This window comes from Sinocyclocheilus grahami, unplaced genomic scaffold, assembly GCF_001515645.1.
Source record: "Sinocyclocheilus grahami isolate Dianchi unplaced genomic scaffold, SAMN03320097.WGS_v1.1 scaffold613.1, whole genome shotgun sequence".
Taxonomy (NCBI): Eukaryota; Metazoa; Chordata; class Actinopteri; order Cypriniformes; family Cyprinidae; genus Sinocyclocheilus; species Sinocyclocheilus grahami.
Genome location: NW_015505792.1, coordinates 684,851 through 697,698, shown reverse-complemented (window position 1 = coordinate 697,698; position 12,848 = coordinate 684,851). Strand labels below are relative to the sequence as shown.

General features: G+C 37.4%; 1 protein-coding gene across 1 annotated transcript in view; it reads right to left on the bottom strand.

The window, feature by feature from the left end:
- inppl1a (inositol polyphosphate phosphatase-like 1a) overlaps positions 1–8,006 on the bottom strand; it is a 37,222-nt gene extending 29,216 nt beyond the window's left edge. The window contains exons 1-11 of the mRNA XM_016241117.1: positions 7,987–8,006; positions 7,351–7,414; positions 5,663–5,804; positions 5,226–5,322; positions 4,023–4,169; positions 2,444–2,534; positions 2,127–2,216; positions 1,367–1,462; positions 943–1,093; positions 704–810; positions 478–580 (exon numbers count right to left, since the gene is read on the bottom strand). Coding sequence (XP_016096603.1) covers positions 478–580; positions 704–810; positions 943–1,093; positions 1,367–1,462; positions 2,127–2,216; positions 2,444–2,534; positions 4,023–4,169; positions 5,226–5,322; positions 5,663–5,804; positions 7,351–7,414; positions 7,987–8,006 — 1,108 coding nt within the window. The remainder of the gene's footprint in view (positions 1–477; positions 581–703; positions 811–942; positions 1,094–1,366; positions 1,463–2,126; positions 2,217–2,443; positions 2,535–4,022; positions 4,170–5,225; positions 5,323–5,662; positions 5,805–7,350; positions 7,415–7,986) is intronic.
- Positions 8,007–12,848: the final 4,842 nt, after the last annotated feature.

Here is a 12,848-nt window from a genome sequence, read left to right as displayed (position 1 = left end):
GTGAGTGAGTGAGTGAGTGTGAGTGAGTGTGAGTGTGTGAGTGTGTGTGTGTGTGTGTGTGTGTGAGTGTGTGTGTGAGTATGTGGGAGAGAGAGTAAGTGAGTGAGAGTGAGTATTTGAGTGTGTGTGAGAGTGTGAGTGAGTGCAAGTGAGTGAGTGAGTGTGTGTGTGTGAGGGTGTGAGTGAGTGCGAGTTTGTGTGTGTGTGTGTGTGTAAGAGAGAGAGTATGAGTTAGTATGTGAGTGTGTGTGTGTGTGTGTGTGTGAGTGAGCGCGTTTGAATATGTTTGAGCGTGAGCGTGTGTGAGTGAGTGCGAGTATGTGAGTGAGTGTGTGTGAGTGAGTGTGTGTGAGTGAGTATGTGAGAGTGGGAGTGAGTAATTGAGTGTGTGTGTGTGTGTGTGTAAGAGTGAGTGTGAGTGTGTGTGTGTGTGCGTGCGTGTGAGAGAGTGTATGTGTGTGTGTGTGTGTTTCTCACCCATGTTCCATGTTCCGATGAAGATGGAGATCATGTCGGGCTCGTCCTGATTGGAATGTTTGTTCTTCATGAGTTGCAGCAGTTGGCAGAACGCTTCCCTTTTCTACGGGGTGAGAAACAAGCGATTAATCAGTGGTGTGTGTGTGCATACAGATTAAACACACACTGTAGTGAGTACCTGTAAAATCTGAATTCAATAATTCCAGTGTAAATCTGTGCGACTCACTTTTGCACTGGCAAAGATGAAATCTTTCCTCTGGCTTTTGTCTTTTTCCTTCTCAAAGACGATTCCGAGTTTATTCTGAACACGCTGAGACTTTATCAGCTGCCGAACTACAAACACAAACATGATTTTATTCTGCGACAAAGCCTCTGTGAACAGCACAGACTCAACACTGCTAGTGATGTAAGAGTATGAGCACTCAGCAGCAGCAGCAGCATCATCATCATCATCATCAGACTCACTCTTGTCGTGTGTGAACGTGTTCCAGTCTTCCTGCGCGTCCTTCATCTTCTTCATCACCACCAGTTTTCCTCCCTCCACGTCCACACTCAGCGAGTATTTCTGACTCTTCCCGATCTTCGTCAGGTCGGCCAGATACACGTCCAGTTTCACCTGAGACACACACACACACACACACACACGCACGTTTGTTTCTGTGAATTGTTGGGACTTTCCATAGACTTCTATTACTTTTATACTGACCAAACGATATTTTCTATCCCCTAACCCTAAACCTACCCCTTACAGAAAACCTGTTTGCATTCTTACACTTTCACATAAACATCATTTACTATTTTTAAAAACTTTAAAATTCTATTCGGACTGCACTGATTATTACTCAGAATGTGTGTGTGTGTGTGTGTGTGGGTGTGTGAGTGTTTGTACCTCGAAGGTCTGCACAGGAATAGCTTTGTGTCTGATGGACAGCAGCGGTGAGATGTTCGGAGTAGAAGAGCTCATGTCCTGAAGAGCCTTCAGAGCCTGAAACAGTGTGACAGAATATTAATAAATTATTAAATGCAATATTAGTGCAATGAAGAGGAAGATTATTTATAAAAATGAATTAATGAATTAATGAATTAACAAATAAAAGTAGTAACAAATAAATCAATCAATAATACATTTTATTCATTATGTGCCTCTCTCATACCCATTTATGCATTTAGCAGACACTTTTATCCAAATCAACTTAAAATGAAGGAACCAAAACAATTTGGTAGAGCCAACAATTTTTGTAATAATTAAAAATAATTCATTTTAATGCATAATAATTTAGTAATAATTAAATATATAATTATTTAAGAAATAATAATAACAAAAAACAATAAATAATAATTACAAAAATAATAACACAAAACATTAATATTAAAAATTGGATACATCATAAGAAATCATATTAATAAATAATAATAATAATGACAGAAAAGAAAACAGAAAAATAGTACGATGTACTCAAACACACAGTATTCATGATATAGTCAGTGAAAAATGATCAGATGACGTGAAGATGTGAGTTTTCCATCAAACTAAGTACATGCTTTAAAGTACAGAAATTTGGGAGCAGCCAGTGATTCTTCGGCTCTAAAATAGCATGTGTTGAATCGAATGATACGTCTGATGCATTTAGCTGCGTGTGTGTGTGTACCTTCTTCTCTATAGATGACAGCAGATCTTTGAGGATGGCCAGTTTAGTGACCAGATGCTCCAGCTCTTGATCTCCACCCTGAGACACGGTCTACAGACAGAGATTACGCAACTCAGAGACATTTAGCAGATGCTGTGATCCAAAGTGACTCTCATTTAGTACACAAACACAGAGTTACTCACTAATCACACAAAACATAATCAACAAACCCCAGAAACATAAGAAATTCTATAAACCGTCTGAATGAATCAGAGCTACTAGTGCGAATCACAGACATACTGAGCCACACATCAAACCCTCAGGAAGTGATGTTACACCTGCTGGATCATTCTGGACACCATGGAGGCGCTCTGCTGATCAAAGACCTTCGACAAGATCTCCAGACCACACAGGACCTTATCCACCTCCCTAAACACACACACACACACACACACACACACAGAGAGAGAGAAAGAATTGCAAGTGAATGTCTTAATGAATGAGTCACTGAATTATTCACTCACTCAGTTTGTTCAAAACTACAGATTCAGATCTCCAGACCACACAGGACCTTATCCACCTCCCTAAACACACACACACACACACACACACACACACAGAGAGAGAAAGAATTGCAAGTGAATGTCTTAATGAATGAGTCACTGAATTATTCACTCACTCAGTTTGTTCAAAACTACAGATTAATTTAATAACGAAGCAAGTGACTGTCTTTATGAATGAGTCACTGAATCATTGACTCACATGATTTGTTCAAATGAATGAATCATTCAAAAACAAAGCAAGTTACTGTCTTTATGAATGAGTCACTGAATCATTGACTCACATGATTTGTTCAAACGAGTGAATCATTCAGAAACAAAGCAAGTTACTGTCTTTATGAATGAGTCACTGAATCGTTAGCTCACTCAATTTGCACAAAAAGGCTGAATCATTCAGAAACAAAGCTAGTGACTGTATGAGTGCGTTACTGAATCATTGACTCACATGATTTGTTCAAACGAGTGAATCATTCAGAAACAAAGCAAGTGGCTGTCTTAATAAATGAGTCACCGAATTATTGACTCACTCAGTTTGTTCAAAACTACAGATTTATTTAATAACGAAGAAAGTGACTGTCTTTATGAATGAGTCACTGAATCGTTTACTCACATGATTTGTTCAAACGAGTGAATCATTCAGAAACAAAGCAAGTGCCTGTCTTTATGAATGCGTCACTGAATCGTTAGCTCACTCAATTTGCACAAAAGGCTGAATCATTCAGAAACAAAGCTAGTGACTGTATGAGTGCGTTACTGAATCATTGACTCATCTGATTTGTTCAAAACGGGCGAATTCATGTAATAACGAAGCAAGTGACTGTGTCCATAAATGAGTCACTGAATCACTGACTCAAAACTGTGGATTCATTCAATAATGAATCAGCTGTGTGCTGCTATGGCTTTGATTGACAATACTGTTTCTGAAATGTAACAATATTAACGGCTTGTTTATTCAACTGTCGTATAAAATCAACATCACATTTGCAATAACGCAGATATTGGGGGAATAGCAGCATCACTCTTGCTGGTGTGATATTAATAAACTCTATCATATGATATAAATAGAAGAGGGTGATTTTTTGCCCTCATATCTTGAATTTTAGGCTCATTCTTATAGACTCCATCACACAGTCAGTCAGTCGTCCTGCATCATGTTCATCAGACACTGCATCAGTGGAAGATGACGGACAGGTCTGTGTTAAACGCTTTAATGCGCTATGTTTTTCTAGAATGCATTGCAGCATATGGACGGCTGTAGTGTGTACCCATGCAGGCGTTTGCAGGATGCCTTTAAACGCTTTAATGCGCTATGTTTTTCTAGAATGCATTGCAGCAGATGGACGGCTGTAGTGTGTACCCATGCAGGCGTTTGCAGGATGCCTCCAGTGTCTTGTTGAGGTGAGGAAGGCTGTTTGCTCCCTGCTTGACAGCCTCCAGATCCAGAGCGTAGCTGCTCTTCAGATACTCGTGAGAGATGGTGCTCAGGCCGTTCGACGCCGTCACGCTGCGGAGACAAACACCGTCAACATCAACATTAACACATGATAGTAAAACGGAATCATTCATTATTTATGCATTTGACAGAGGGTTATATTGAAAGTGATGCACATTGCATTCAAGCTACACTTTGTTTTCAGTTCATGCGTGCCCTGGGAATAATGATAGTGAATTTGACTTGTTTAAAGCAGGATACTTACCAAATCTTCTGGAGTAAAGGTACATTTTTTTAATCATCTGAAATGTGCTGCAACTAATATTCCAAAGTGACTTCTATAAGGCAATTAATGTCGCAAAAAACATATGCAAAATGCACTCATTTGCATTGATGTCAATGTTTATATGAATATATAATGAATGTTATTTTAGTATCACTGATATACCACTATAATTTTTATTAGCATTTTGCATTCGTTTTTATTTTTATATGTTTGGTTTAATTTTAATACCAGTTAAAGTTTTAGTAATTTAGTTACGGGTTTTTGTAATTTGTATTATTGTAATTTATTTTAAGATATGTCTATATAGTATTTAAAACATTTCAGTTTAGTTTTAGTTATTTTCTTAATAAAGGAAAATGAGAAATGTTGCCTTTGGCCACTAGCTAAAATAAAATATTTTTTACATTTTATTTTAGTTAATGTTTATTTTATTTCAAGTAATGAAAATGTTTTTTAACTAGAATAACCCTGATGCCACTATAATTTGTTTGTTTAATCTTTATTATATTTTTCATTCCTGTTCTGCTCTGAATACTATTACATTTAAAGCATTTATTGCTGAGTAACAGGAACTAAAATACATGTTTATAATGTTTGTATACATTTAGTTTTTTTTACCAATATTTTACATTATTTCTGAATGCAATAGTAATATGATGAAACTTGCGTTTTTTGTCTCTTAACAATCAAATTTTGACCCGGTGTGATTTATGAGTTTTTTTTTAATTTACCAGTAAAGGAATAAAAATGACATTTTATGTTATATTTCAAGTGCTTTAAAGCTTTTAAATCTACTGAAGTAATGTGAGTTCTCTCGGTGTAGTAACAGAGGCGGGGCTTACTTCTCAGGGGGCGTGTCTGGACTGACGAGGGCGGAGCCTGCAGAGCTGCTGGTGGAGGCGGTGCGTGGAGGGAGGGGCGGCTTCTCATCTTCCCCGTGAGTGAGTGAGTGTGTGAGTGAGTGAGTGAGTGAGTGAGTGAGTGAGTGAGTGTGTGAGTGAGTGAGTGAGTGAGTGAGTGAGTGAGTGAGTGAGTGAGTGAGTGAGTGAGTGAGTGAGTGAGTGAGTGAGTGAGTGAGTGAGTGAGTGAGTGTGTGAGTGAGTGAGTGAGTGAGTGAGTGTGTGAGTGAGTGAGTGAGTGAGTGAGTGTGTGAGTGAGTGAGTGAGTGAGTGAGTGTGTGAGTGAGTGAGTGAGTGAGTGAGTGTGTGAGTGAGTGAGTGAGTGAGTGAGTGTGTGTGTGTGAGTGAGTGAGTGAGTGTGTGAGTGAGTGTGTGTGTACCTGAGTAATCTCTGTCCTCTGTGGTTTCCTCTCTCTCCACTGGAAACAGCAGTGTGGTCACAAGGCCTTGACTGGGCTGCAGATACAACTGAATCAACTCAGGAAGAGTTTTAAAGCGTTTGGGCTGAACGCCCTGAGACGTCTGAAACACACACACACACACACACGCACAGTCAGATAACCAGAAACCTGAGAACAGAGGAAACACTAAAACAGGAATATGATGAATATGATGAGAGAGACCGTCTGCTGTTAGACAGAGAAAACACACATACGCTTAACAAAACCGGCCTGAGTCCAACAGAACAGAACAGGTCAGCTAGTTAAAGTTAAATAAGGATAGTTAATATGTGATGCTGTAGCACTGAAAAGTGTTCTGTGATACGATAAAAACACACAAACACAGGCTGATTCGGTGACGTCACACGCTGTGATTCATGGGAACAGAAGCTCATTCATTCGCTCGTGATCACGATCAGGATTCAAACACATTTATCAGGGCTGGAAAAGCTGATGCAACTCCCCGAGGAGCTTTACAACGCGCGCTTAGAGTTGACTTTACTGTAAGGATAGAGGAGAACCTCACCATAGACTCTGGTTAATTATTATAGAACCCATTGAATACGACAAGAAGAAGAAGAATTATTATTTGAATGATTATTATTATTATTATTATCTTAATTAATAATATATAATTATATTATTGTTATTACTGAAATATTTTGGTTTAGTAAAATAGTAAAATTATAACAATAAAGAAATAAATGAATGCCTCCACCAAATTATGATAAAAACTGTAATTTAAAAAAAAAATCAGGTTTGCTGTGGTTATTTGTTTTGCCTGTTTGAAGGCTAAACAAGATTGGCCAAAATCTGTGATTATATACCAATATGACTATAACATAATAATAATAATAATAATAATAATTATACATTTTAGTGTAAAATTACAATACAAATAATTATATATTAGTATTAATATTTATATATTTGTTGTAATTTAATCAAACATTTATTTTGACAGGAATAAAATTTGAACATTTTGAATTTAAAAATTAAATTCAATGAGTTGTGATTCAACTGACTGATTTGGTTCTAAATGCTTGATGAATTAATTTTTTGAAAAGCTTCTGTGAAAATGAAAAGGAAGAACAAGTGCTCACTTCCGCTCAGATGACAAGTCGTCTGTGTGTGTGTGTGTGTGTGTGAGAGAGAGTTTGTGTGTGTGTGTGTGTGTGTGTGTGTGAGAGAGAGAGTTTGTGTGTGTGTGTGAGTGACAGACAGATAGGAGACTCCTTGTGCATTGAGTTGAACTCAACAGCAGCTGGTTCCTGGTTCATAACCACTCACACTGACACTGACACTGACACTGACACTGACACTGACACTGACACTGACACTGACACTGACACTGACACTGACACTCACACTGACACTCACACTCACACTCACACTCACACTGACACTCACACTGACACTCACACTGACACTCACACTCACACACACACACACTCGTTTACTCATCTATGTAAATAAGCATGTCACAGACATCTATTATTTCAATATGAAGCTCATTATACTGACCACAGACACAATAAAACATTACTGACATCATTTATGATTCATTTCTAAATCTGAGGAACTCACTTCTCGAGAGTCTCTCTCTCACAAACACACACACACTGTACCTGCACTGCCAGGAAGTTCTCCTCATCAGGAAGGATCCTGTAAGTGTGAACATGTTTCTGAAACCTAGAGAGACAGACAGGGAAACAGAGAGCTATTTATCATGTGGAAGAAACGAAACCAGGTCAGCGGTTCCACACACACACACACACACACAGGTTTGTTTTTGTGAAAAGTGGGGACATCCCATAGACGTAATGGTTTTTATACTGTACAGACCGTATATTCTATTGCCCTACACCAACCCTACCCCTAAACCTACCCCTCACAGGAGACTTTCTGCTATTTCAGATTTTCAATACACTCCATTCTGTGTGATTTATAAGCGTTTTGAAAAGTGGGGACATGGGGTAATGTCCTGAAAAGTCACCTTCTCCTTGTAATACCTGTCATACCTTTGTCATTATACACATTTATGTCCTCATTTGTCACAAAAACGCGCACACACAGACACAGACACAGACACACAGACAGACACACACACACACACACAGACACACACAGACACAGACACACAGACAGACACACACAGACACAGACACACACACACACAGACTTATTACAGTTTTTGTCTATTGCTTGACTATAGACACATGCTTAGACCAAAGTAACAAAACTTGAAGCTTTTGTTACTATACCTTAAACACAGTGTAACCATAGCTTAAACAAAAGCGCTGCTTTGCACTTCAGTTGCAGTTCTGCAGCACACTTGCTCCTGCACACTACACACTATTCCATACATAAGACACTTCGTTCATAAATGAAATCTCATGGGTACCACTGGGAAAACACATCTATTCAAAATACAAAACACATTGGGTGACTGAAAACACTTAGACACACACCTGAAAACACTTACGTACAAAACTGATCACCGATCAGCCAACCACAAATAGGCCTCAGTTGAGCCATTTTGAGAACTTTGCAAGCATGGAGCCAGAGAGAGCAAGAGGCAGAGGCAGAGGCAGAGGACGAGGAAGAGGAAGAGGAAGAGGAAGAGGAAGACAGAGCGAGCGAGAGAGGGAGAGAGAGAGAGAGAGAGAGAGGCAGGAAAACCTTTGTTGGAAAAAAACAGAACAAAAACTGTAAGTGTTGCATTGAGCTTCACAGAATGCTACCTGATGAACTGAATAAAAACAGTGAAAATTAAAGACTGCAGTGTTTTATATAAAGTACAGTAGTGTGTTGCTGCTGATCTGAAAGTGTTTTCATACGATGCAAGTGTGTATCATTTTGTCATCAGTGACATTTTGACAAAGGATTGTTAGGTTTTGATCGCAGAGTTTCAATTCGACATAGATGTGACAGGTTTATTCCCCAGTGTTGTGTCTTGTGTGCTTGTGTGTAAAGATTTGACACAATGAGCCGAAGTTTTGCAAAAAGTGTTCAAGCAATAGGCAAAAACTGTAATAGTAAATCCTACACACTAACCATAACAGAAAACTCTGCATTACAATTAGAAACATATGATGATATGATATCGTTAACTAAAAACATTTTTAATAAATTGTTAATTGAAATAAAAATCTTTTTTTTTTGTTTTTAAAGTTGAAGTTGAAGTACTAACATTTCTAACTGGAAATACACTATATAAAAACTAAAACTGAACTAAAACTTACTGAAAAAAAAGTAATATTTAAAAAGAACAAAAATTATAGAAATATATATAAAAAATAAAACTGAGATAAAACTACAACTTAAGACAAAACCTATATAGTAATTTTTTTTAAATGTAACTAAAATTAAAATAATATCTGAAAAATAAAAATAGCATTATTACAGTGTTTTCAGCTGCTTACACACATTCTCAAAACGTTGCCCATTTTTTTCAAAACTTTACACACAAATCCAAGAACTGCACACTAAATACAAAATGCCTCACATCTCTTGCAAAATGAAGAGCTGCATTCAAAATATCACAAACACATCTCAAAAGCAAACATTTGCAAACACATTTGCCGTAATATTAATTCCTGTTAGATGTGTGTGTGTTACAGAGAGAACTGTGTGTTTTATGAAATTGAAAACTGAGTCAAAGGCTGAGAATCAGTGTATGGTTTTGCAGATTTAATGTGTGCTTCTGCTGTTTGAGTGTCAGCTTTCAGAAACTGTGACAAGTAAAGATTCTGTGTGTAAGCAGCTGAAGACAACTGTAATAATTCAAAATATTAAAAAACATATGAATAATTCAAAAATTACAATGCTGGGGACAAATTTGTCCCTAAAGTATGGCTAAGGCGGACACACACACGCAACAAACACAAATACATACACCAAACACATGCTCATGTTATTTTGACTAACAAATCCATGAGTGTGTGTGTGTGTTTGTGTGTGTATCAGTGTCTGTGTGTGTGTGTGTGTCTGTTTCTGTGTGTTTGTGTGAGAGTGTGTCTGTGTTTCGTAGATCCAGAAACACGGCCAGAAATCTGAAAACCAAATCATTTGATAAGCAAACTGTGCAAGTTCTTCAAAACATGTTTGAAAACACGTTGATTATGTATGTTTGCAAATACATGATAAAAGCCTCAATCTATCTGTGAGTGTGTGTGTGTGTGTTTGGAACAGGAAGTAGAACAGAGAGAGTGAAATGTATAGGGAAAGTGAGAAACAGACACTGTCTGTGTAATGAGGCCTGCAGATTGTGAGTGTGTTTGGGCTCCGCATCATAAAAGACTGCATGTGTGTGTGTTTCTGGACTCTCCTGCGTCATATGTGACTCACACACACACACACACACACACAGTCACACACACACACATTTACACACACAATGTGCCAGCTGTGCGGCATCTCTAAATCATCATCATTGTGTGCCAAGAGCCACGTCGCTATGACAACCACGTGTGTGTGTGTGTGTGTGTGTGTGTTTTGAAAGGTCACTATAATAAAAGAGAGAAACCTCCTAAACACTCATATATACACGGAGCCGCAGACTGGAGTTAAAAATACAGCTGCATTCTGGAGTTTTCTCAACTTCAGACTAGTCTTTGAAACATAAACTGGTTGTTCACACAAACTACTGTTTTAACTTTAATGAACCTTCCTCAGCGAGTTTTTTAAGTTATATAAATGTTAGAACAAAACATTCTTATATTACTTTATTAATATTTTGATAAACATTCTCATAATGTTGAGAGAAAGAACAACATTCTTGAAATGTCCTTCTGATGTTATTTGTACTTGATAGACGTCTAAGAAACATTTTTGCAACCTTTAAATAACGTTATAATCACAACAAGAAAACTGGACATTTTAACGTTCTTAGAATATTAAAAATAAACGTTCAAATATCAGGAGTTTGTTAGTAGAGTTAAACATGAGCTGAATTAACTACTAGTCTAAATTAAAGAAACAAGCTGCAACAACATTGTAGTTATTATTATTAAAGGGGCCATGACACGAGAAACCAAATATCCCTCGATCTTTTGATACAGAAGGTGTTTGTATGCTTAATACATCCTGCAAGTTTCATAACTTAAAATGTTCTCAGCATCAATAAAAAAGCATTTATGTAACAACCCTCAAAAAAACGGCTCGTTTGGAATTTTGTGCAAAAGACTTTATTAACATTATAAGTAAACCTCAAGGAACATTAAAATAATGTTAAGTCATGACCCTTTTAATAAATGCAATTATTTAGTTATTACCATTAACTAAAAGTTAAACTAAAATCATTAAAAAAACATGTTTGTTACTAATTATTAAAATAATAACTAATATTAAAATAAACATTGACTGAAATAATATAAAATATAAAAACATGAATTTAATTTAACTTGGCTAGCTGCCAAAGCAACATTTCTCATTTTAATTAAATTTTCTTGTTTTAAGCACAAACTCACTTAACTTTGATACATTTTTAGTTAAGTGCTAAAATATACTAAAAACTATACTGCAGATATGTATAAAAATGTCAGAAACGTACAACATTTTTAAAAGAGTATAAATGAAAATTAACAGAAACAAAAAATATCCAGAAAATATAAAAAAATCTGATTAAAAATATTAACAACAACTATAATAGTATATAAATTATACTAAAATAACACCGTATCACTGTTACTGCCGTTTCATAAAACGGTGCATTACAGTGATTTCACCACAAATAAGGGGTTTTAGATGTAGCTTTAGTGTTATTTTGATAAGTATTATTGTTATTAGTGCTTTGGTTATTATTACGTGTTCTTAATCTAAATGACTCATAAACCCCACTGAGAGCTCAGAACATGAAACCGCGTCAGAGTGGTGTATAATGTTGTCAAATGTAAACTACATCATTGCACAGGTCTAATCTGCTGGATGCGACTATAAGGCATGAAGATATTGAGATATTATAAACCTTAACTGTAAAGCTGCGTTGAGTCAGTGTGTATTTGTGAGTAAATGTAACTAGTGAATCACGAGTCCAGACTGTCTCACACATCAGCACAAAGACAAACGCTTCCCATTTCTAGCAGCAGCAGCTGGATCTCGGCGTCTGAACGCAGGCTTTTATAGACACACTGACAGATGAGATGAACAGACAGATACAGGACACACGCCCACAGAATACAGCAGGAGGAAACACAGCAAACTCAAGTGTGTGTTTGACCACAGACAGAAAAAGCCTGTCGACTCCTCCCTGGATAAATTCAGTCTGAGCTGGTGAAAGCCTGAAGATCTCATCTCACACACACACACACACACACACACATAGGTTTGTTTTTGTGAAAAGTGGGGACTCTCCATAGGCGTAATGGTTTTTATACTGTACAGACCGTATATTCTATTGCCCTACACCAACCCTACCCCTAAACCTACCCCTCACAGGAGACTTTCTGCTATTTCAGATTTTCAATACACTCCATTCTGTGTGATTTATAAGCGTTTTGAAAAGTGGGGACATGGGGTAATGTCCTGAAAAGTCACCTTCTCCTTGTAATACCTATGTTATACCTTTGTCATTATACAAATTTACGTCCTCATTTGTCACAAAAACGCGCGCGCACACACACACGCACGCACACACACACAGACACAGACACAGACACACAGACACAGACACACACACACTCTCTCACACAGACACACACACACACACACACACTCTCTCTCTCTCACACACACACACACACAGACACACACACACACACAGACACACAGACACACAGACAGACACACACGTGAGGCTGTATTAGAGAAGATCAACCTTTTGGTAATGCTTACTATTTACAAGCAGCAGATGAACCAAAATATGAACTCAAAAAAGTTTCATGTTAAAGGAATAGTTCACCCAAAAATGAAAATGCACTCACTCTCTGTCCATCCGAGATCAGGATGAGTTTGTCTCTTCATCAGATTTGTAGAAATGTAGCACTGCATCAGTGTCTCAGCAATGGATGCTCTGCAGTGAATGGGTGCCGTCAGAATGAGAGTCCAAACAGCTGATAAAAACATCACAATAATCCACAGCACTCCAGTCCATCAGTTAACATCTGGAGAAGACAAAAGCTGAAAC